General features: G+C 65.7%; 1 protein-coding gene across 3 annotated transcripts; it reads left to right on the top strand.

Moving 5' to 3' along the window:
* Positions 1 to 2,329: 2,329 nt before the first annotated feature.
* ULK1 (unc-51 like autophagy activating kinase 1) lies at positions 2,330 to 24,369 on the top strand. 3 transcript variants are annotated; one of them, XM_082667588.1, is made up of 28 exons: positions 2,330 to 2,617; positions 2,963 to 3,055; positions 3,136 to 3,177; positions 10,826 to 10,858; positions 11,150 to 11,186; positions 11,876 to 12,049; positions 12,133 to 12,206; positions 12,427 to 12,528; positions 13,521 to 13,579; positions 13,667 to 13,749; positions 14,120 to 14,170; positions 14,514 to 14,602; positions 15,348 to 15,501; positions 16,157 to 16,217; positions 16,421 to 16,510; positions 17,002 to 17,127; positions 17,577 to 17,725; positions 17,850 to 17,936; positions 18,358 to 18,626; positions 19,293 to 19,486; positions 19,818 to 19,927; positions 20,013 to 20,156; positions 20,508 to 20,701; positions 20,801 to 20,973; positions 21,054 to 21,172; positions 21,557 to 21,714; positions 22,475 to 22,610; positions 22,706 to 24,369. In XM_082667588.1, the coding sequence occupies exons 1-28, from the start codon at positions 2,507 to 2,509 to the stop codon at positions 22,759 to 22,761; spliced, it is 3,168 nt and encodes a 1,055-aa protein (XP_082523714.1). In that variant the 5' UTR covers positions 2,330 to 2,506; the 3' UTR covers positions 22,762 to 24,369. The 3 variants fall into 3 exon arrangements, with proteins under 3 accessions (XP_082523714.1, XP_082523716.1, XP_082523715.1); XM_082667590.1 differs by lacking the exon at positions 16,421 to 16,510; XM_082667589.1 differs by lacking the exon at positions 17,850 to 17,936.

Below are 24,369 nucleotides of genomic sequence, written 5' to 3'. Positions count from 1 at the left end.
CTCAGCTGGGAAAGGGGGCCTGGGGCAACAAACACTTTGCCCACAGAAGCATTTGAGTACTGATTTGGGGGTTACGTGAAACACTTAGCGAATAGGCAAATTCGCGGATATGGAATCTGAGTCACAAGGATGGAGTTGGCACAGACCATGGTGGGCGTGTCACACAGAGGAGGGTGGCAGCCTGAGCAACTGAGCTGGGCCCAAGGCCAGGGGAATCGAGCATACCTCGCCTCCCTTCCCTTCCACTGTCGAGGGCCCAGAAACCTTTTCCAAACGCACATCCCGTCTCATCTGCCCCCTTCCTAACTTCTGCCCTGTCACTTCCCAAGTTTAGGGCGAATATCTCCTTCCCAGGGTGTGCTGGGATCCTGGAGGCATGTCTCCGGGGGATCCCACTGTCTGCCCTGCCCGTTCTCTGCACTTTCCTGGGTTGAAAATTTACAACTGTCTGTGCAATCATTGCCCGTCTTGTCCCCCGACCCCAACCACTAGACAGGAAGGTCTTGAAGGAGGGGATTCTGTGTTTTTCTTCTGTGGCAACTCTGGGTGTTGAGAAAACAGTCATTGGATGAAGTGAGGGGATGGATGAGGACCTGAGGGCAGGCTACAACTGACCACATGGCACTGCAAGACCTTGTCTTTGGAAAACAAAGTTGTGGCCCAGGAGACCCATTGTCCCTTCCAGCTTTGATGGTCTCTGGCCCCAGTCCGGGGTGTGGAGTGCCTGGGAGCCTGTCCCTCAGAAGTGTGTTCCCACAGGCTGGTGCAACCTTCCAGGGCTATTACTGAAGACTGGGAGTGGCAGGGAGGGTTGTTTAGAATTCTGCATTTGCAAAAGCAATAATGGGAGGTTATGGGAGCAATTCACACTCAAGGTGTAAAGTGAAAAGGACCGGCTCTTCCCAAAGCAACCACTGTTAACAGTTTCTCCTGTGAGAGAATCCGGGCTCTTTCTCTTGCTGGCTGTGTGACTTTTTGGACGCGCAGGCCCAGCGGGCATGGCTCACGGGCCCAGCCACTCCGCGGCACGTGGGATCTTCCCGGACCGGGGCACAAACCCATGTCCCCTGCATCGGCAGGCAGACTCTCAACCACTGCGCCACCAGGGAAGCCCTGGCTGTGTGACTTTTTTACCTAACTTCTCTGGGCCTCAATTTTCTCATCTGTAAAATAGGGATATAATAGCAAGTACTTCATGGGATCATTGTGAGGAATAAATTAAAATATGGAAAGACTACTGCCTGGTACATGGTAAGCAATGGGTTAGCTGTTATAGTTACCCAATGTACTATATATGCATACATAGTATAGTATTAGGGACCCTATATCTGTATATACATACATAAAACTATATACACATGTAGGTATGGTATACACACATCTCTCTCCAGTGACTTTCTTTATTTTTTAATTAATTAATTAATTTATTTATTTTTGGCTGCACTGGATCTTCGTTGCTGTGCGCGGCCTTTCTCTAGTTGCGGCGAGTGGGGGCTACTCTTCGTTGCGGTGCGCAGGTTTCTCATTGTGGTGGCTTCTCTTGTTGCGGAGTATGGGCTCTAGGCGCGTGGGCTTCAGTAGTTGTGGCTCGTGGGCTCTAGAGTGCAGGCTCAGTACTTGTGGTGCATGGGCTTAGTTGCTCTGACGCATATGGGATCTTCCGGGACCAGGGTTTGAATCCGTGTTCCCTGCATTGGCAGGCGGATTCTCAACCACTGCACCACCAGGGAAGTCCCTTGGAGCACTTTTTATCTGAGCATCTCTGCCTCTAAGAATCTGCTGTGTATTATTCCATAGAAAGGATGCACCAGGATTTACCTAACCTTAGGACTTGTGGGCTATTTCTTAGGTTTGGTGCAGTTTGGGGGACAGTTTGTAACTATCGAGCGCAATTTTAAATGCATAACCTGCAACGCAGTCGTTCCCTTTCTAGGAACTTATTCTATCCAATCTCCAGCCCTGGGGTACACAGGCCACGTCCCAGGTATTAATGGCGGCTATGGCACATGTGCGCCCCCCAGATGCGCAGACAAGGGATGTAGTGTAAGGCTGCAGCAGAACTGGTTGGAGGCCGACCGTTGGCTCATGCCCAGGCTTGCAGCTCCCCTGTCATTCCCAAGGAGGCGGGCCTGCTACTGACCCCGCCCCAACCATCTGGTCCCGCCCCAACAGGCCCCGCCCCACCGCCAGCGCCACCACCCACTGAGCGCGGCCGCCCGGCAGGCCCCGCCCCGCCCCAGCCAGGCTAGCCCCCAGGCTCCGCCCCGCCCGGCACTCTGTGCGCTTGCGCCGGCGTCTCAGGCTCCCGGGCCCGGCGGCCGCGGCTCTTTTGTCTCCGGGCCGGAGCCCGAGCTGGATCCTGAGCTAGGGTCGGAGCCCAGGTCAAGAGTGGGTTGGAGTCGGATCGCGTCCTTAGCCCGGGCTACCCGATGGGGCGCGCCCCCTGCCCACCGCCCCCGGCCCGTGCCGTCGCCTGAGCCCCGGCCTGCCTGGCCCGGCCCGCGCCATGGAGTCCGGCCGCGGCGGCCTGGAGACCGTGGGCAAGTTCGAGTTCTCGCGCAAGGACCTGATTGGGCATGGCGCCTTCGCCGTGGTCTTCAAGGGGCGCCACCGCGAGGTGAGGGGCCGGCCGGCCCGGACAGAGCGCCGGCGAGGGCGGCCCCCCCGCCCCGGGGTCCCTCTCCCCATCCCCCGCTCCAGGGACCCCCCCCGTCATCCCCACCGCCGGCCACCCCCATCCCCACCTCCACACCCCAGAGGCCCCCTCATCCTGCCGGGAACCCCACATGAACACAGCCGGGCGCCCCTCGTCTCACCCCACAGCCCCGGGACCCCACGTCCCCCTCACATGCACTCCTGACCCCCTCATCTCCAGGGACCTGCTGGGCGCTTGGCCTGGGCAAGGCCTTCAAGGCGTTCCCGGGTTCCCCGCCCCTGAGGGACACCCGCGCTTGGTTTTCAGAAACACGACCTGGAGGTCGCTGTCAAGTGCATTAACAAGAAGAACCTGGCCAAGTCGCAGACTCTCCTGGGGAAGGAGATCAAGATCCTCAAGGTGAGCTGGCCTCAGCAGCAGGGGGAGCGGGTGATGGGCGAGGGCGCTCCGCTCACAGGAAACCTGGCTTTCTGTCCTAGGAATTGAAACATGAAAACATCGTGGCGTTGTATGACTTCCAGGTAAGGCTGCCGGCGCCGTCTTGGTGGGGACGGGCTGTGCTCCCCTCCGCCCCCGCCCCCACCGGCCCCAGTACAGCCTCAGGCCCCGCTGACTTAAGTCCCAGTCCAGCCAAGTGCTGGAGACCCTGGCCAGGAGTGGACTCTTCCAGGCTAGCGTCTCGTACTGGGGGAAGGAGCTGGGCACCCCCATGTGTGGATGGGCGTCGGAGGCCTGCTGGGACCTTGGAGACCCCACCCTCAGCCCAGTTCTTGGGCCTGGGTTTCTTCTGGGCGTGTTGGGAGAGCTCCCACCTTCCCCCGCCACCTGAGTGCCAGGGGCGCCAGCACAGCTCCACCGAGGGAGGTCTGGCTACAGCGTGGCCCTCGGGGGTGTCTGGCCCAGCGGCCGCGACGGTGAGTCCTGTCCCCAGCGCAGGCTCAGGGCAGCCCTGCCGGCCTGGACCACCTGTCTGGGCCAGCGGATTGTTTGTTGACATTACCCCAGCGGCCTGGCATTGGCCACTGTCTCCCTGTGTCAGACTGGGGGAGGGGCGGGGCTAAGGGAGATTCCTTCTTGCCGGCAGCTGGGGCCAGCCACCCGGGCAGGAGGGAGGCGGGTGCCCGGCTGATGAGGCCATCTCAGGCCTAGCTGGCCCAGAAGACCGCGGCCTGTTTCCCCCAGTGACCCCGGGCCCCCAGGCCTGGCGGTGGGGGGGGCCCGGCCTCGGCCCAGGTCTGGGACCCTGGAGACCCAGTTTGGGGACCAGGAACCTGAGGCAGCAGATCTGAGGGCCAAAGTGCTGACTAATGGTTTTGAAACCTGTTTACTGAGGCCACGGGACCAGCCCCTGGCTGAGGGGAAGTTCCCAGCCTGGCTGTCTGTGTTTTGGTGGCCTCCTCCCTCCTTCCCTGTCCTCTCCCTCCCGCTTCAGAGCGGGGCTGCGGCCTTGGGGGCTGTGGCATGACATGAGGTGACTTGGGGAGGGCCCAGGTCCAATGTGACAGCGACAGGAAGTGCCTGGAAGCTGTGTTCTGGGGCCAAGAGGGCGGCCCCCTTCCCCCTCCTCCTCTCCCACCCTTCCCTGTCCCCTGCCCCCGCCTCTGCGCGCCCTCCTTCCCATCCTGGCTGGGCCACACACCTGGTTGTGGGCAGTGCCACTTCCTCCAGGGCTTGCAGTGCTGTGGCTTCCCTTGTGCAGAGGAAGTGCTTAAGGCCAGCCAGCCTCTCCCTTGCAGGCCCCCCCCGCGGGGGGCCCTGTGCTCTCAGCCTTTGGGGTGTGGGGTGGCTCCCCAAGTCCTTACACACTTGTCTGAGACACACATGGGACCCAGGAAATCATGGCTTTTAAAAACAGTTAATGATTTGGCTTAAAAAAAAAAAATGAAGAAACAGTACAAAAGGGACGTGGAAAAAGGTGACCCTACCATCCCTGGCCCAATGAGCCCCATCTCCCCCAGAAGGTCTCTCTGGGGACAGTGACACATCCTCACGTACCTCTTTGCTGCCACACCATCTACAGTTCTGCTGTGGCATTTTTCACTTAAGTGTGTGTCTTTGAGAAGGTCTGTGTCACTCCACATTAACTCAGTCCATATGTGAGAAGTGACACCCCTCTCCTCCCAAGAAAATTATCCCCCATTCTTTCTGCAAGGTTCAGAGTCCAGACTCTGAAGCGAGGTGACCTAGTTCCAGTCCTGGCTCTGCCACTTAAACGAGCTGTGTGTCCTGGAACAAGTGTCTTAATCCGTCTGTGCGTCCATGTCTTTCTCTGTAAAACAGAGAGTCTGGAGTTGTTTGGTTGAAACTGGGCCTAGTAAGCACTGTGTGTGCTGGCGTCGCTACGACTGTGACTGTGGTGTTACTTGCAGCTGTGTGGTGTTCCGTGGCCCTATATTCCACAGTTGACCTCACCTGTCCCCCACTGGTGGGACATGGGGTTATTCTGGGATTCTGACATGTCAGCAGTGTGGCGGCAACTCTCCTGGGTTCACCTTTGCCATGACTGTGTGTCCACAGGGTGGATTCCTAGAAATAAGAGGATGTGTATTTTAGTTTGGAACAGTTGCCAGATCGTGGTCCATAGAGGATGGACCGTGCGCACAGCAGTGCTGCTGGCAGGAGCGCCTGTCTCCCCACATCCTTGCCAGGAGGTCGGTTATCAGACTTCCATCTTGGCCTGCCTGAGAGGTGGAAAATGACATCTCTTATGGTTCTGTTGTTCACTTTGGGGGGAGGCTCAGCATCGCTCTGTGTGCACGTGAACACCAGGAATGCCTCCTACCCAGGGATGTGCTCCTGTGGGTCTTGTGATTACCGAGGTTGGACGGCACTGTGGTTAACAGCATGGGCCCTGCGCCCTCCTGCCTTTCTGAGCCCAACTCACCCATTTACTTACCTGTGTGACCTTGGGCAGGTTACTCAGCCTCCTGGTGCCTCAGTGTTACCCAGAAAATGGGAGATGATAACAGTACATCTATGTCGTACGGTGGTTGTGATGACAGCTTGAGTCTATGTATGTTAAGTGTTTAGATCTGTACTTGTTAGTAAGTGCTATATAAATATTGGTTGGTGGGAACTCTTTATATATTAAGGAAAGCCCTTCCATGATAGGTTGCAAATATTCCTCCTCAGGTTGCTTCTTGTCTGTTGAGGTGGTTTTGTTTTGTGGCCATACGGAACAGTGACCGTTGTCAGGCTGCTGTGCATGCGTGGGGGAGGCCTCTGGGGTGGTGCTCTGCTCTGTGGCCCACAGACATGTGGGCAGGCAGCGGGAGCCCCTGGCCTTTCCTTTCCTTGAGGGGCAGACGGCTGGCTCTGGGTCTTGCCCTCGCCTGCTGGGCTGTGGTTGGGTGTGCTCTTTCTGGGGAGAGTGGCCATCACAGGGGTCAGGGGACATCCCTGCCCAGCGTGCGCCCTGGGACGGGGGCCTTCCTGAGAGCAGCACGCCGTCCAGCTGGTTCCCACAGCTGGGTGACTCACTTCCCGGCCTGGCTGACAGAGCCACCCTTAGTGACTTTGGGTGGGTGGACACCTCAGTCAAGGGGAGAGGTCTGCCTTGCTGTGGGGTCATTCAGGACAGTGCCACCCTTTGGCCTTGCTTTTTCGTGACCCAGGCGGGCTTGGTGGGTCCGGGCAGGGACACGTCGATTCTGTGTTTTCCATTCTGGAAGTGTCCCCTGCTTCTCCCGAGTCAGGGGCAGGCCCGGAGTGTGGGAAAAAGGGGGCTGGGGAGGGCAGCTGGCCTCCCCCCGGCTCCCCGGCCCCCAGGAGCCACAGGCACACAATGGAAGCTGAAGGAGGCTCCCTGAGGAAGGGTGGGCTTCCTCCTCAGGGTGGGGCTGGGCATCCCTTCCCGTCTGGGCGCTGTCCAGGAGAGCCCAGCCTGGGGGCGGGGAGTGCCGCGGCTCCCATGGGCGGGTGGCTGTGCTCCGGCCCTGGCTGTGGCTTTTGCCTCCTTCTGGAGCCAGGACGGCCCACTCCAAGGGGTTAACTAGGCCAGTGCCCGCCCGCCCACCTGCCCACCAGCCCACCAGGCCCAGCCCAGGATCACCAGACAGAGCAGGCTCGGCCAGCCTGGGAGCTGGGATCCTCTTAAGCAAAGCACCTTAGCACCCTGTGGAGGCAGGGCGGCCTCCTGCGTGCCCGGGCGCCCGTGCCAGGCTGCTTGGGACACCTGACCCCGACACCCGGGCCGGCCCGGTCCCCAGGGCCTGTGGGCGCGCCACTGAGAGACGGAGAGGGTGCCGCTTCATCCCGCCTTCAGGGCCTCGCCTGTCCTCTCGAGGTGTGCAGGTCAGCGTTCACGGCCCCCGTCCTTGGGGGCCGCACGCACGGTGGAGCGGCCAGGACTCTGGTGCCCGGATGCCAGGCAGAATCACAGGGCCTGTCTGTGCCCGTTTCCTCCCCTTAAGTCGGCTGGGACGTCAATGGGACCTGCCCGCTCCTCAGGTTGCGCCGGGGGGACTGGTGGGATGGGGGTGGCCCCGCTGTGCTCCCTGCAGGCTGGAGGCCCGGTGGGCCGGCGCCTCGGCCATGTTGGTGGTTTTGCGTTAAGAACATGATGGACTCCTGGGGCCAAGAGCGCGGCCAGAAGCTCCCTCATCCGCCTCCCCCAGGAGGGGAGCCCTCTGGCACGGCGGCCGCCACAGCCCCAGGAAGCAGTCCTGGTCCTTTCGAGTGTCCAGGCCGAGTCTGGACCGACCCCAAAGGAGGCGGCCTGCTGTCTGCAGTCCGCTTGGTCCCCCAGCCTGGGGGAGCTCGTGGAGACCAAATTTAGCTCAGGCGGAGGAGGGCCGAGGCGTGACCTCTCCAGGTCTCGGGTGGGCAGCAGGCTGCCAGGGGCAGCCCAGCAGTGCCACCGAGGCCGTGCTGACGGCCGCCCCGGGGAGCCTGGAGAGCCGGCTTCCTCAGGGGGGCCCAGGCACGCAGCCGTCCCGGAGACCGCCACACTGGGGGCGCTGCAGGCGTGGCCGAGGCTCGTGCCGGCCCATGGGGTTGGCGCCTCACAAGCTGATGCTGCGGGCGGGGAAGGGGCCTTCCGAAGCCAGGGCAGTGGGGAACCCCGAATCCCACGTGGTGAGGGGAGGTGGGCACGACTCCCCCGGCCTAGCCCTGCTGTGCTCTCCCCCTCAGGCCCTGAACCTCTGGGCTCTGTGCACAGTAGGGCCTGCGGGCAACACGCTCGGTCTCTGCTGGGTGACCCGCGGGGTGAAGGGACAGAGATCGGGGGAGAAGAGGGGCCCCAGAGCCCCTGGTCTTTGCTCACTGAGAGCTCGCCGAGGGCACCAGGAAGGCTTCAGGGAGGTCTCGGGGGTCCAGGGTGTCAGGCAGCGGGGAGGGCTAGGAGCCCTGAGCCAGTGGGCGGCGGGCCCCGTGGGGTGGCCCCGCGGGAAGGAGGGCGTCTGGCCTGGTGTTTGGAAGCGCCCCCAGCTGGAGCGGGTTTCGGGGTCCTGTGCGGGGGTCCCGTGGGTTCCTGGGCACAAAGGGCAGTGTGCTGTCACTGATGCACAGGCACCTCCTTTCTGGGGCAGGAGGTCGTGGGGTCCAGGCTGCGCAGGACTCACCTCCCAGCTGGCAGGCCCCTTGTCCCACCCAGCCACGGTTCTGCCAGCCCTGGGTGGCTGCCCGGGGACCCTCGGGGGCGTGGAGGCTGCACCTGTCTCCTGTCCTTGTCATCCGGCCCTGCCCGTCCTGGCTCGGTCGGTCATCGGAGGCTTTCCTGGGGAGCAGGGGTCCTGTCGGGAGGACAGCCGAGAGCTGGGGGTGCCTGGGCCCCGCCCTGCGCTGCCCCTCTAGCGGTGTGGCACCTCTGGGCCACTCAAGACAAGGCTGCTCCCTGGCGGGTGAATTCGGGAGCCTGTTAAGCATGTCCCCAGAGGTGGCCGTGGTCAGGGTGACGGCAGGTGAGGGAACAGGTGGCCTGGGTGTCACGGGGAGTGGCTGTTCTATCTCCTGGGTTAGTTCTGGGTCCTCATCTCTGGCCCCTCGGCCCGGGAGCCTCCGGCTCTGCACCCGGCTCTCAGAGCCTCCCTCTGTTGGGATCTCCCTCCTCCTGGTACCCCTCTGTCCCCATTGCCAACCCCGCCGGGGTTGGTCGCAGTCGTGGGTGCGGCGTGACCGGGGACTTTCTCCCTGCATTATCTCTCCCCACAGCTGGCCTGGGAGGGCGGGGCCTGCGTGCTGGGCTGAGGCAGCTCCCACCTCTCTCCTGGGTGGGGGGGGGCGGGGGTGGGAGGGAGGGCCTGCTTTGGTGGGCGGAGCCCGCCCCCTCCCAGAGGAGCCCGGCTGGGCACTTGGGAAGGCTTCTGCATCCCTGCGGACACGCCGCTGAGTGAGGGCCTGGGGAAGCAGGGTGGGGCACGCGGCCCAGCCAGCCCCCGGAGCTGTCAGTGTCCACCTCTCAGCCCTGCTCCCCGGGGCGTCCCTGTCCCGGACGCACAGCCCCTCTGTTGGGGGAGCTCTGGAGGCATGGGGGCTTCTCTTTTGTTTTGGATATAAATGTATCTTTTTTATTTACTTTTTTTGGCTGTGTTGGGTCTTCATTGCCGCACGCGGGCTTCTCACTGTGGTGGCTTCTCTTGTTGCGGAGCACGGGCTCTAGGCGTGCAGGCTTCGGAGGTAGCTGTGGCGCGTGGGCTCAGTAGTTGTGGCTCACGGGCTCAGTTGCTCTGTGGCATGTGGGATCTTCCCGGACCAGGGCTTGAACCCGTGTCCCCTGCATTGGCAGGTGGATTCTCAACCACTGCGCCACCAGGGCAGTCCCGTAGGGGTCTTCTCTTGTTTCAGGGGGCTGATATTTACACCTGGGGTGTCACCCAGTGGCTTTGTGTTCTACTGGTGTGGGTCTGAGCCCAGGCCCAACCTCCTGGGGGTAGGGTGACTGATCAGGGGTCCTCTGTCCTGCCAGGTCGGGGTGGTGGCCCGCTGCTGGGGATCAAGTCTGTCTGGGCCTCGGGTGCCCTCCCCCAAAGGCCGCTGAGAAATGACCCTCCTGCAGCCACCTCCCTCCTCCACCCAGGCTTCCCTCGGGGCTCCCCGCATGCCTTGAGAGCTCCGGGGCCAGCGCACGCACTTGCCCCCTTGCCCCTGGGGGTTAGAAGCTGGAGCTGCCCGTGAGCAGCGGGTGGGGAATGGGGACTCGGTGCGTTCTGGGCGGCGGGGAGGGGCTGTTCCCGGTCCGCAGGGCCCAGCAGTGTACTGGTGCTGAAGGGGCTTGGGGACTTGCTCCTGGCTGGCAGGGCCCCTCCGTTAGGGAAGACCCCTCCTGGGAAGGAGGGGAGGGGACTGTCTGCAGGAGAGCAGAGCGGTCAGGACCCCGCCTGCCTGGCTGACTTGGCTTCACTGGGCTCAGTTTCCTCATCTGTGACCTGGGGATCTCAGGGGCCCCTCCTAGACGGACGCCAGGGCCGTGAGTGCGGGAAGGCGTCTGTGCGCTGGCCTGAGCAACGGGCTCCGCAGTCTTGCTGTCGTGGACCGAGCTGTGGATGCTGGTGGCAGCCCGAGGCCATGGGTGGCCAAGGGCTGAGCCGGAAGCTGGCCGGCAGTGGGCTGGCGGCGCCAACCTATAATGCTGCCGGCATCTTTGGTTCCAGAGCCAGGAGCAGTTTCCGCGGCCTGAGAGTCAGGCCCTCACACCCTCGCTGTGTCCCTTCTTGGGGGCCTGGGTCCCCCACTAAGTGCTTCTACGTGGCCAGGACTCAGCACTCATAGAAGAGCAAGCGGAGCCCTGTCAGAACCTCCGGGCCAGGGCTGACCCTGACCCTGATGGAGACCTGGGCTGCTGAGGGCTGCCCCCGGGAGGCGGGGTCCTTGCTCCACCCCTGACACCTCTCCTGGGTCCTCAGCCCCTTCCCCAGACTTGACAGATGGAGTGATCTGATTGGCTGCTTCTCTGGTCACTCAAGCCCACTTGGCTCTCAGACCTCCTCATCTCCTGGCCACTAACGAACTGGCTAAGCCCTGGCATGACAGGCCCCAGGGCTGCCCGGCCAGCCAGCGTCCACGCTCAGTGGCCTCTCCTGCCTGAGCCCAGGCAGTGTGTTGCGGGCAGCTGCAGGTGCCGGGTGCCTGGGTCACGCTGGGGCCAAGCCAGTCTTCCCAGACGGCTGCCAGACTGGGGGGCGGGGCGTGCCGCTGCCCACCCCTCACTGCCTCTTCTGTGTCCTGCAGGAAATGGCCAATTCCGTCTACCTGGTCATGGAGGTGAGTCCTGGAGGCCAGCTGTGAGGACGGGGAGGCTGGGCCCTCTCGGCTCTCAGGCCCCTTGTCACCTTGCGGTGAGAAGTTGTTTTCATGTCCGTGGGCTTCGGGCCGCCTCACCGGCGAGCACCCCCATTGACCTCCTCAAGCACGGATTGCGGGGGACGCCTGCCCAGGCTGGAGACGGCACCGAGTGCCCAGGGAGCAGCGCCCAGGGGTGGGGTGGTGGGAGACCCGGGCACAGCGGGCGGGGTGCCCTGGCCGCTGACCGAGGCGTGTGGCGGTCTCTTGCAGTACTGTAACGGCGGCGATCTGGCCGATTACCTGCACAGTGAGTGGACACCTGCGGCGGGACGGGCTGCCCGCGAGGCTCACCTGACCCGTTCTGAGAGGGGGCCTGGCCTGAACGAGCTCTCCTGGGCCTGATGGTGATGGCGGAGGCTCCCATCCCCCTGGCGCCTGCTGGGAAAGATGCAAGGGGGAGCGGAGCCCCGCTGGGGACACGTGCTGCGTCAGAGCCACGAGGGATGGCTTCTCAGGGCAGACGTGGTCTGCAAGGTCACTCTTGAGCGGGGCCCCGTGCGGCCCGCTGTGGATGTGGTGCCCGGCAGGGTCCCGGTCGCCGGTCGGCTGCTCTGCGGGGGCCAGACCTGTCCTGGGCCCCAGTGGGGTCCGGCTCTCCTCAGGGGGCGGGCCTTCGCAGGGTCCTGGCGCGGGTGGGGGACCACCGTTGAGGCCGGGCCTGGGGCTCATCGCACAGCCGCTGGCCGTGGTGCATGCCCTGGGCAGCGGGTAAAGGGAGCTGCTGAGAAGCGGCCCTCAGCTGAGAAGGGGCGGGGTGTGCTGGGCAGCACCGCGGGGCTCGCAGGCTGGGAGCGGACACGGGGCAGCTCAGGGTCAGACGGCGTGGCCGACGGGCCTGGAGGCCGCAGGGAGGGGCGCGGGAGCCATGCGGGGCGGGAGGCCGCTGGCCCGGGGCGCCCGGGCGAGCTGCGCCCCACGGAGCCCGTCTCCCCTCAGCCATGCGGACGCTGAGCGAGGACACCATCCGGCTCTTCCTGCAGCAGATCGCCGGTGCCGTGCGGCTACTGCACAGTAAGGGCATCATCCACCGGGACCTGAAGCCCCAGAACCTCCTGCTGTCCAACCCTGGTGGGCGCCGTGCCACCCCCAGCAACATCCGGGTCAAGATCGGTGAGGTGGCGGCCGGGGCCCGGGGAGACCGGCGGAGGCCTGGGGGCCGCGGCCACCCCTCTCACGCCTCTCCTTGCCTGCAGCCGACTTCGGCTTTGCCCGGTACCTGCAGAGCAACATGATGGCGGCCACGCTCTGCGGCTCCCCCATGTACATGGTAGGTGGCCTGTTGGAAGGGGGGTCCGCGGTGGGGTTCCCTCCCGTGTCCACCCTGTGGCCTCACTTTGGGTGGCAGCCGTCGTGGCTGTACCATTTCCCGCCACATCTGTGGCGTTCGGCTGGCGTGTGTTATGATTGGCTGGCACCTGGCTGGAGCCAGACTGCGCCGCGCGCTCAGCGTCCGTCCTTGCCGTCGCGCCGACGCACTGTACCCGCAGGCCCCCGAGGTCATCATGTCCCAGCACTACGACGGGAAGGCGGACCTGTGGAGCATTGGCACCATCGTGTACCAGTGCCTGACAGGGAAGGCGCCCTTCCAGGTGAGGCCCCGGCAGGGGGTGTGGCGCGCTCAGCCCTGCAGCCTCCCCTTGCCGGCATGCCGTGGCTGCCCAGCTCCCCCCGTGCAGTCACTTCAGGGCCGAGGCCGGAGCCTCCACTGGCTCTGGGGTGTACCTGTGCGTGTCCACATGTGTGTCTGAACCAAGTTTCGTGGCCTCCCTCCTGCCCATTCCAGGGCTGGCGTGACCCACCAGATTGGTACGAGGACCCCAAGCTCTGGGGTACACCCTGCATTTGGAAGGCAGTGGCGTGCCGTGTGCTGGACCCCAAAGGGTCCAGGGCCCCGAGCCCGTGTCGCAGGCCCTTGCGTCCCGTGCTGGCCTCGTGGGCTGACCCGGCAGCTCTCCGCTGTCGCCAGCTTGCCCCAAAGCGCCCTCTGCCTGCCCGGTGACCTAGGCTGCCCCCATCCCCGCTCCCCGTACCTCCCTGCCTGCCGTTTCCTGCACGTGAGCAAGCGACTAGCGGAGGGCCGTCCCCCGCTGGCATGTTGGCCTTGGGAAGGCAGGGGCTGTCTTGCTCTCGGCTGTACCCCCCGAGCCTTGAACAGTGCCTGGCACACAGCAGTGCTGAGCGCGTGACACGTGAACAGGCGTGTGGGCGGGGCCCACTTGGGGGGCGAGCTTGTTCTGGGGCCCTTTGCTGGGGTGGGGTGCACGGACCACATTTTAATTTTAAGAAGCACATGACCGGTCACACCAGATACCCAGGATGCACCCGCACCAGGTGGGAAGGGGGCCCAGCCAGCATCCTTGCTCTGGGCCCCCCTGGCCCCCCTGTGTGGTCCCCGTGGTTCCACAGCCTGGCGGGGGGGGAGGGGGCCCCCTTCCTTGGAAGCATGCGAGGGCGCTCAGTGTTTGGACAGACAGGCTGGCCGTGCTGGACCAGGGGCCTCTCGGGAGACAGAGGCTCTGAGCGGCTAGTGGCTGAGAGCAGCAGGGATACTCACGCCTGGCCCCCTGGCCCTCACTTCCAGGCCAGCAGCCCCCAGGACCTCCGCCTCTTCTATGAGAAGAACAAGACGCTGGTCCCCCCGTGAGTGCCCCTCCCGCCAGACACAGACACCCCGCCCCCCCGCCCCTGGGCAGGCTGCCCTGTCAACGTCGTGCCCTGTGCCCCCAGCATCCCCCGGGAGACCTCGGCCCCGCTGAGACAGCTGCTCCTGTCTCTGCTTCAGCGCAACCACAGAGACCGCATGGACTTCGGTGAGCACCCCCTGGCTGGCCCGCCACCTCGCCCGACAGGCCTGGGGGGTCAGGGCCCTCGGGCTTGCGCCCCTGCCCCCCACGTCCTGCACACCCCACTCCCAGGGGCCCTGTGGCGGCAGTGAGTGGCTTTTCCCGGGGCCCGCAGCTCCTTTCCCAGCAGCGGAGATAAATCCCCAGTTTTGCAATGGGCAGCACTGCTGGGAAAACCGTGGGCAGGGTGGCTGGATCCGGGCCTGGGCCGCGCTGGGGGCACCAGCTGGGACTCTGCCTCCCTCCGTTGCTGGAGTGCGGCAGCGGGGACAGGGCCCCGGGGACGGTGGGGCCTGGCCTCACCCCTCCTGAGCCCGGGCCCATCCCTCTCCTGCAGATGAGTTTTTCCATCACCCCTTCCTTGACTCCAGTGCCGCTGTGAAGAAGTGTGAGTCCCCTGAGGGTCTCGGCACTCCCGTGCCCCCCCCTTCTCCCTGTGGGCTGCCAGCCCCACCCCGGGAGGTTGGGGGCTACCAGCTCCTCAGCCCTCCTCCAGCCTGTGGTCCCCAGGGGCCCCAGAGGCCAGGGGGTGGGCTCGAGCTCAGCTGACTTGGTGCAGTGGGATTGGAGAGGTGAGGGCAGGCCCTCGCACAGGTCCCCTCCCGGTCCCTGGGTTCCTCTGGGGCGGGGCGGGTCCCGAGCCGGCAGCTGTGCTCGGCGTGGGGTTGACATGGGCAGGGTGGGAGCGGAGCATCCCATGCTGACGGGTGCTGATCCGCGCCCTCTGCCAGCCCCGCCCGTGCCCGTGCCCTCGTACCCAAGCTCGGGGTCCGGCAGCAGCTCCAGCAGCAGCTCCACCTCACACCTGGCCTCCCCACCGGTGAGTCACGCGCAGGGCGGCGGGCGGCGGGCTCCTGTCGCCTCGGCTTCGGGGCGTGCGGGCGTCCGCAGGAACCTCGTCGGGCTCCCGCCCCGCCCCAGCTCGCGCCTTCTGCTGTGTCGTCTGGTCTCATCACACCAGACTTAGAAACGTTCTGCTTGTGAATGTGGCGGAGTTAGAAGCGGGTGGAGGCCTGTTTCAGGGTCCCTGTGTCCCGTCGGTCTCTTCAGCACCGTGTCAGCTCCGCGCCTGCATGTGCACGGGCGCGCGGGTGGCCACGGGTGGGGGCCCCGTGTCCTGGGAGCCCACCCGCCCCGCAGCCCACGTCCCCAGCACAGGGCTGGGGTGAGGTCTGCCGAGGTTGTGCTCGGGGGCGGGGGCACTGGGGCTTGAACCTCCCTTGGGCCGTCTGTCTGTCCGTCCGTCTTGCCAGGCGGGGGCCAGGGCCAGGCTCGCTCACGCCCGAAGGTGGACCTTCCAGACGCCCCACCTCCCGAGCGCTGTGCAGGGCCACGGGGGGCAGGGGGGGAGTCGCTTGACATGGGGCCTCTGGAGCCTTTGGGGGCCAAGCGGTTCCTCATGCTGGGCAGCAGGGGGCTCCGTGAGGTGACTGCTCCTGTGGGGAGGTCACCGGAGAAGCAGCGGCCTGGGGGAGGAGAACGTGCAGAGCCTCTGCCTCGTCCCCATGGTCCCCTTCACCCAGGCCCTGGGGCCGGGTCTCAGCGGCCTCCCCTCTGACCCCCAGTCCCTGGGGGAGATGCAGCAGCAGCTCCAGAAGACCCTGACCTCCCCGGCCGAGGCCGCCGGCTTCCTGCAGGGCTCCCGGGACTCGGGCGGCAGCAGCAAGGACTCGTCCTGTGACACTGATGACTTCGTCATGGTCCCGGCCCAGTTTCCAGGTCAGGGGGCCACCAGGCAGGGGTGGGCAGGGAGATCGCTGCAGACATGCCAGACGGAACCCCTAAGAAGGGGCTTCTGGAAGTTTCTACTCCAGATCAGCCTGGCCAGAGAGTCAGAGCTGAGTCCTGCCTGCCGCGGAGCGTCTGGGGCGCCTGCTCCGAGGGGGGAGCTGCTGCCCCCGCCCACCCTGCAGAGCCCTGTTCTCGGGCCCTCAGTTCCCCTCGCGACCCCGGCTGCTGGTACTTCCCTCACGGCCTTGGCTGCCCTGAGACTCCCGGGCCGGGGCCGCGTGGGAGCGGGCCCAGGTGTCCGACGGGCCACCCTGAGCCTGTCGGCTTGGCTTCGCAGGGGAGGAGAGGCCCTGTACCCAGCCACCGGCAGCTCAAGGAGGGCAGCGGGAAGGTGGGGACCCAGCGGTCCTGGAGGAGGAGTGAGGCCCAGATTGGGAGGTGTGGACACCCAGCCTGGGGTTCGCTGAAGGCTGGTGTGTGGGGAGGGTACCAGCGTCTCCGAGTGCTGTGAGGTCCAGACAGGCAAAGGGGGGTGTCAGCGCGAGCGACAGGAGCGGGGACGGGAGAGTGCTGGGCTCGCCGTGGCCTGGGCCCGCCCAGGAAGAGGTGCCTGGGCCCAGCCTCACCCGTGTCCCATCCACAGGTGACCTGGTGGCCGAGGCGGTCGGTGCCAAGCCGCCACCGGACAGCCTGATGTGCAGCGGGTAAGCCCCCAGCCCGAGACCCGCCGGCTCTGCGGGGAGGGCGACGCCTGCTCTCAGGCTGTCCCCTGACCTGCCTGGGCCAGACAGTTTGGGAAGTGCCGAGTCTGCTGTGCCCAGTGCAGGACGGAGTCCCAAGGAGGGGCCAGGGTCTGCGCTGGTTTGGCCTGAATGTGAGGCCCTGCCGTCCGCCCTGTCCCCGCCAGGAGCTCGCTGGCGGCCTCTGCTGGCCTGGAGAGCCGCGGCCGGACCCCGTCTCCTTCCCCGCCCTGCAGCAGCTCCCTCAGCCCCTCAGGGTAAGCGGGGCCCGGGGCACAGGCAGCATCACAGCGCCCCAGCCCCAGTCGTATCCTGCAGGAAGCGGTTGTGTCCAGAGGCCCTGCCTTCATTCAGCCCCGGCAGGGTGCCAGGGCCCTGTGGGTGGTCCGGCAGAAGGAAGGGATTGTGGTGGAAGGGATGCAGGGTGGGCTTGGGGCCCAGGGGTGGTTACCGGAACCACCAGAGACCAGTGTCGTCGCTCCCTCCGCCCCTCCCGAGCTTGTGGGGCGAAGCGGGCAGTGACTCCCAGTGCCAGCAGGAGCTGGCCCAACCTCGCTACTGGCTGGTCCCAGCCAGAAGCCACCTGGGTGCAGAGAGTGGGGGGCATGGGGTACCAGGGAAGCAGTGCTGGCCGTGTGCAGAAACAAGGAAGCAGGTGGCCCGGAGTGGCCTCTGCCCCGGGATGTTAGGGCCTGGGGTTCAGCCCAGCGCCCCAGCCGTGGTGACCCCAACCTCTCTCCCCACACAGCCGGGCCGGGGCATCCTCCAGCAGCAGGTGCGGGGCCTCGGCCCCCATCCCAGTCCCCACTCAGGTGCATAACTACCAGCGCATTGAGCAGAGCCTTCAGTCGCCCACCCAGTACCAAGCGGCGCGGTGAGTGCACGGGCCCCCGTGGCCAGGCACATCCTAGAGGACTGTAGTGAGGGCCCCACGCAGCCCACTTGGATGGTGCGGGGCCATCTCACACGCATGGCTGTGCAGGCTGCACGCTGCGCGACCGTCAGCGCCACCGCCCTGTGGACATGCTGGCACTCAAGCTGTACCGTGATGGCTTTCTGGTAGATGTCAGTGAAGTGTCTTGTGTCCACAAAACTGACTTCGATTTTTGTAAGTTTCGGAAGAGGAGAGGGCACCTTTTTTTGTAATTCACAGAAACCCCTGTGGGTTGGGGGCTGCCCTGGCAGGGACTGGCGGCTCCCACCGGGTTGTGGCTGCTGGTGAGGCCCGTTACTTGAACAGAGGGGGACAGACACGTGGCATGCTGGTGGCCCTGGCCGGGCGTGGCTGGGGCCCTCACACCCTGTGCCTGCTTGCGTCCGCAGGTCCTCTGCCATCCGCAGGTCAGGCAGCACCAGCCCGCTGGGCTTTGCACGGGCCAGCCTGTCACCCCCGTCTCACGCCGAGCACGGAGCTGCCCTGTCCAGGAAGTTCTCCCTGGGTGGGGGCCGGCCCTACACGCCGTCTCCCCAGGGTAAGCCTGCACGCCACTGGTGGACCCAGCTTCGGAGCTGGGACTGGGAGTCTCCACGCGGGGGGCGGGGGAGGGACTCACTCTCTGTCCCACATTGACCTTGGCAACCCCTCTTGCCCCCAAGTCGGAACCATCCCCGAGCGGCCAGGCTGGAGCGGGGTGCCCTCCCCCCAAGCAGCCGAGATGCGGGGTGGCAGGTCCCCTCGTCCAGGTAGGTGCAGCTCCGGCCCAGTGGGTGTGCAGGTGGAGCTGGGGAGGGGCGGAGGAGCTGGGCTGACCTCCCTGGGCTGGTCTGTCGCTCCTTGGGATAGTGGCCGTTTTCCTGGTTCACAACCGTCATTTCTTACGCGTTAAAAGAAGGCAGGAAACTCTGTGAGACTATTTAAACAAGCTTAAGCCTTCAGCTTATGGAGGCCCACTGTGGGGCTCAGATCCCACCCCGACCCCGCCATGCTGTGTGACCTCACGCAGGTGTCTCAGCTCCTCTGTGCCTGTTTCCTCAGGTGCGCAGTGGAGCGTAGGGAATCCTGAGCAGGCGTGGGGGTCTCTGTACACTGTCCTGGTTGGTCGTGTGGGCAGGTCCAGGCAGTCCTCGGGACAGCTGTGATTGGGCCCGTCCTGTCCCGCCCTAGGCTCCTCCGCACCTGAGCACTCTCCCCACAGCGCCGGGCTGGGCTGCCGCCTGCACAGTGCCCCGAACCTGTCCGACCTGCGTGTGGTGCGTCCCAAGCTGCCCAAGCCCCCCACGGACCCGCTGGGCGTGGCGTTCGGCCACCCGCAAGCCAGTCCCCCGCAGCCCTCCCATGGGCTGCAGTCCTGCCGGCCCCTGCGCGGCTCGCCCAAGCTGCCCGACTTCCTGCAGCGGAACCCCCTGCCCCCTATTCTGGGCTCCCCGACCAAGGTAACAGGGCCGCGGGCCTCCAGGGGGGTGGGTGGGAGTGGCTCTGTATGTGCTCAGGCCGCCGGGCTTTGTGTCTGGCGGGATTCCCACAGGACCTGAGGGGCCCCGGAAGCCAGAGGCAGGGCTGGTGTGCTCCAGCATAGCAGTGCCTGCCCTCTGTGCTGAGACCTCTTGCACTGGCTGGTGGCTGGATCCGTGTCTCCCCGTTCACGTGTGGGGTGGCCACGTCCCCGTGACGAAGACTGGCTCCCAAAGCCAAAACACCTGCTCTCTGGCCCTTGACCGGAAGCGTCCCGACCCTGGCCCAGCATCCAGAGCCCCAGAGAACCCAGGCTGCCACCATGGGCACATTACTTAGCTCATCGCTTGCCTCAGTCTTCCTGTCTGTGAAATGGGGCCAGAACCTGCAGCTACCTCGTGGTGTCTCTGTGCGGGCATAGGTGCACACGTGCATGGCCTGTGTTGGACGCGTGCGTCTGCGTGTGTCACTGTCCTCCAGCACAGGGTGGAGTCAGCCTTCACACCTTTCCTGTGAAGACCTGGGTCGTGGAAGTTTGGGGTTTTGCGGCATGGGGCCCTGCAGGCTCAGACCAGCGCTGCTGACCCCGTTGAGATGTTAATGTCACCATGGCGGGTCGTTCTCAGCACTTAACCTGCCCCTCCTAGGCCGTGCCCGCGTTCGACTTCACCAAGACCCCCAGCTCCCAGAACTTGCTGACTCTCCTGGCCCGGCAGGGCGTGGTGATGACGCCGCCTCGGAACCGGACGCTGCCCGACCTCTCCGAGGCGGGGCCCTTCCAGGGGCAGCAGCTGGGCCCCGGCCTGCGGCCCACCGAGGACGCCAAGGGCTCCTTTGGCAGGTGAGTGGGTGGGGACTCCCCCGACGTGGCCTGCGGGAGGAGAGGCCCAGCCCTGCCTGCTGTCTGCGGGCACCTCACTCCCTCTTCAACCCCTTCTGAGCCTCAGTTTGTGCGTCTGTTCAATGGGTGACAGTAACTGCCCGGGGTGGGTGGGAGGACCGGGTGGCCAGCACAGTCGGGACGGGCTGGGCATGCTGACCAGGCTGCGGGGCCCCCAGACCCTGCCTGGGGGGGCCGGGGGGCCGGCCCTGGGCAGCGGGTGGCCTGGTGCCTGGGTCTCTGGATCCCCTGGGTGGCGCAGGGCACGTATTCACCACCCTTCACCCTGCAGGTCCCTCAGCGCCGGCCGCCTCACGGATCTGCTCCTTAAGGCTGCCTTTGGGACGCAGGCCCCTGACTCAGGCAGCGTGGACAGCCTGCAGGAAAAGCCCATGGAGACCGGTGCGTGGGGTCCGCCAGAGAGCATTCTGGGGAGTGGGGGCGCCCGCGGCGGGAAGACCCTGAGCCCCTCCTCTTGCCCTCTCAGGGCCGTCTGCTGGCTTCGGAGGGAACCTGCACCCGGGAGCCCGTGCGGGGGGCGCCGGCAGCCCTTCCCCCGTGGTGTTCACGGTGGGCTCGCCCCCCGGCGGGACCACGCCGCCCCAGGGCCCCCGTGCCACCGTGTTCTCAGGTGAGGACCGTTGCTGGCCTCGCGGCTGCGGCGGATCAGCGGCCCACACCGTCCGTCGGGAAGCGGGAGGGGCCCTCGCTGTAGAGTCAGGAGCTGAGCCAGGCGCTACTCTCACGCGAGGCCCTGGGAGGGTCCTCCTTGGAGGCTCGGGGGCACGGCTCCCACAGCCAGGCCCCTGAAGCCCCGGCCCTGGACTCCGGGGTGCCCCTGCAGTGGGCGGGGGCCCGGGAGGGGTGAGGCCTCCGCTGGGGCGCCTGCTCGCAGAGGGGCAGGAGTGGAGCGGGTGGGGACCGGCTCTGTGTCAGAGTGGCGGAGGCCTGATGGGGAGGGCGGCCGGCCCTCTCCCCACAGGGGGCCCCTCCAGCCCCCTCGGCTCGGCAGGCTCCTCCTCCGCCCGTCACCTGGCGCCCGGGGCCTACGGCGAGGCCCCCCTCGAGGTACCCGCCCCCGGCCACTGCCGCAGCTTTGCCGACCCCGTTGCCGCCAACCTGGAGGGGGCTGTGACCTTCGAGGCCCCCGACCTGCCCGAGGAGACCCTCATGGAGGTGAGGGCCGGGCGGGGGCAGGCGCCTGGCCCAGCGTGGCGTCCGGGCAGGGCTGGTGGCGGTGCCGAGGAGCGTCCCTCAGTGGCCCCGTCTCCCCAGCAAGAGCACACGGAGATCCTGCACAGCCTGCGCTTCACGCTCGACTTTGTCCAGCACGTCCTGGAGATCGCGGCCCTGAAGGGCAGTGCCAGCGAGGCGGCCGGGGGGCCTGAGTACCAGCTGCAGGAGAGCGTGGTGGCCGACCAGATCAGCCTGCTGAGCCGCGAGTGGAGGTGCGTGTGCCCAGCGGGGCCCCGCGGGGAGGCAGCGGGGGTGCGGCCTCCGCCCCTGACGCGTCCTTGCCGCCCTCCAGCTTCGCGGAGCAGCTGGTGCTCTACCTGAAGGCGGCCGAGCTCCTCTCCTCGGGCCTGCAGACCGCCATCGACCAGATCCGGGCCGGCAAGCTCTGCCTGTCGTCCACCGTGAAGCAGGGTGAGGGCAGCCTTGGCCGGTGGCGGCGGCGGCAGCAGCAGCAGCGTTCGGGGCATGAGACCCTGAGGGAGTCGGGGCGGGAGGGATAGCTATCTCTGGGAGAAGGTCAGCGAGGAAGAGGTGACGAGGGAGGCCTTCCTGAGGAGGTTCCCTGGTGCAGGCCCAGCCCGGGGAGGGATAGTGGGGGTGGGGGGCAGGTGCAAAGGCCCTGCGGCAGGGCCCCCATGGGCCTGGGGCGGGAAGGTGCAGCGTGAGTTGCTGAGCAGAGCACCTAGGAGGTGGGGTCGGACAGCGCCCCGGGGACGGAGTGAGGGGCTTTTGCCCGCTGGTCGCGTGGGTTCCCTTGCTGGGGGCCGGCCTGAGCTGCCGGGGCGCCTCCCACAGTGGTGCGGAAGCTGAACGAGCTGTACAAGACGAGTGTGGTGTCCTGCCAAGGCCTGAGCCTGCGGCTGCAGCGCTTCTTCCTAGACAAGCAGCGGCTCCTAGACCGCATCCAGAGCGTCGCCGCCGAGAAGCTCATCTTTAGCCACGCGGTGCAGACGGTACGCCGGGCGGGGCCACGTGGGGCCGGGCGGGGAGAGCGGGCTGAGGGGCCGGCAGGGGTGGGTTGACGGCCACAGCTCCGCCGGATTTCTGGGGCATCACTCCCGGGGTGGGAAGTTCCACTACGCTGTCCCCTCAGCCAGCAAATGTCACCCGGGCCCCTCCAGCCCTGGTGGGGAGCCGGGAGCTCACCTGGGCTTCCGCCTCGCTGTGAGGCTCCACGGCCCAGACGTGTCCCTCCCTGAAACTCAGGTTCCTTACCTGGAAAATGGGGAACCTGGTTTTCAAGGCTCTTAGCAGGTGAGTTGGTTCCTTCTTCTCTAGAGGGAACCAACGCAGGCAGCCCAGCTGGGAGCTGTGGCGTGAAGGCAGGAGGGGCTGGGAGGGGCCCTGCCCAGTGCTCTGCGTCTGTCGCTTTGGGGTCCTTGTGCCCAAAAAGCGCTGCTTCTGAGGCAGTGCCTGTTTTCGAGAAAATTCACTCGTGCAGTAAAAACACAGCCCGAAGAGACGTTCGGGAACAGTCGGCCTCCTCGTCCCCGAGCTCCCCTCCCCCAGGGGTGACCATCACTGACATGACCGGGACCGAGGGAGTGCTCTGCCCGGTGCGGGTGGCCGGTCGCCTGCCCTGTAACCCCGGCTGCCTGCGCGTGACCCGGCGGCGCCCACAGCGTGCTGCCCCGTGGCTCGTGCGGCCGTCAGCCCTGGGTCCCCCGTCTCTGTGGAAGGCAGCTGGGCCCAGCCTCCGCCCTCACCCGGCAGGTGCAGTCGGCCGCCCTGGACGAGATGTTCCACCGCCGGGAGGACTGTGTCCAGCGCTACCACAAGGCCCTGCTGCTCATGGAGGGACTGCAGCAGATCCTCTCGGACCAGGCAGACGTGGAGAACATCGCCAAGTGTCAGTGTCCGCTGGGCCCCTGGGAGCGGGGGCGGGAGGGGGCAGCCGCTGCCCGCTCACCGTGGTGCCCGCCCCCCCTCCCTCCCTCGCTCCAGGCAAGCTGTGCATCGAGCGGAGACTCTCGGCCCTGCTGACCGGCATCTGTGCCTGACCTCCTGGAGGCCCGGCCCACGGTGCCCAAGGGGCCTGGACCTTCACTGCCGATCCATGGGGTGGGGAGCAGCTGGCCGGACTCGAAGGGACAAGCCCACGGCCGTGACACCACTCGCTGGTGCTGGGGAAAGGACCGTGGCTCCCCACCCAGCGTCCGGAGCCAGGCCTCAGGCTGCGTCTCTGTCTCCTGGGCTCCGCGGCCGTGGACTTCAGGGCGCTGGAGGCCCCGCACAGAACCTCGACGTAGGCCAGTCCCCTGGCCTGGCTGACGGGCAGAACTCCCCGCCCAGCCGGCGATCTGAACTGCTCTCCCGGCTGCCTCGATGGCAGGTGGGGATGCGTGGGCAGCCCCCGCCCCGCCCAGACCCCAGGGCTGTCTCGCTGAGGACAAGCAGAGGCCCTGAGACCGTGATGCCCACTCAAGCCAAAGCCGCCAGGCCTGCCCAGCGGATCCACCCAGCAAAAGGTGTGTCCTCCTGGCTCCCACCCCTCCCTCCCCCGAGACCACCACCCAGCTTTGTGATCACCCAGCACTTTATGCAGGCGGACTGGACCCGGCTGTTGCACCACCAGGCACGTGTGCACACCCGTAATCACACGTCCGTGTGCAGACAGCTCCGCGAGCGCGTGTGCTGTGCCTGCGCCCGGGTTGCTCTCGAGGCGAAGCCGCCGTCTTATTTAAATGTTCTTTTAGGGACGGACAGTACGAAGCACCGAGCTTCCAAAACCCAGCACAGACGCTGTTGCCGTCTTTCACACTTAACTCCTAAGATGTGTCTTATCTTCTGCAGCTCTTTTTCATTTTTCTTTTTTTTTAAAAGAAGAAAACTCGTATGAGTTGACGTTTTGTTCCTAAAGGACGGGGGCAGGATCGGGGCAGCCTCGGCAGCGATGCTGAGACCCCGGGGGCCGGTGGCGCTGGGCGCGTGTGGTCTGCGCGTGGCCGTCCGCCCTCCCGCCTGTAGGGCGGCCCTACCCCTGCCCTTGCTCCCTGCCTGAAGACCGCGGGCAGCTGAGGACTGCTTTTGTGCGTAAACCTACCTGTCTAGCTCTCACAGGAGGTTTTGATGTCAAGCCCTCTGTCCCCTCACCAGGTCCTGGCTGCCGTGGGGGGTCGGCGGGGAGGCCACCTTCCAGGCTCGGGGGGGTCCCTTTTCTGGTCTGCCCGGCTCTGCCTAGCTCCTCTCGAACGTGTCCTCAAGGATGCAGAGGGAGCCGCCCCAGCCCAGCACCCCCGGTGCTGAGGTTTCACCACAGGCCCGGGCAAGGACCCCACGCGTTTCTCTCTTGCGATACTTGAAATCTTGCCTCTGTGCTTGGACCCAGAAGAAGAGCAGCCCTGGGACTCGTTTCTGTCTCCTCACCGGTGGCTTGAGCTTCTCCTCCTGCGCAGAAAATGTCCGTATTTATTGCTTTACGGTTGGCTGAAACCGGGGCCTCTGGGGGGCCGGCGCTGTGGGAGGGGCCCCTTGGGCTCTGTCCGCGGGTGACCTCCGGGCTGCGGGGTGAGCGCCGCCCACCCAGCCTGTCCTCCACAGCACAGCTCTCCACCCTTGGTCTACCTTACAAGACGTTTGTGTCACCCGCCCCCACCCCCACCCCCACC

The sequence above is a fragment of the Grampus griseus genome (genome assembly GCF_964374135.1).
Source record: "Grampus griseus genome assembly, chromosome: 12".
NCBI classification, from domain to species: Eukaryota; Metazoa; Chordata; class Mammalia; order Artiodactyla; family Delphinidae; genus Grampus; species Grampus griseus.
This window is presented reverse-complemented; position numbering and strand designations above follow the sequence as displayed.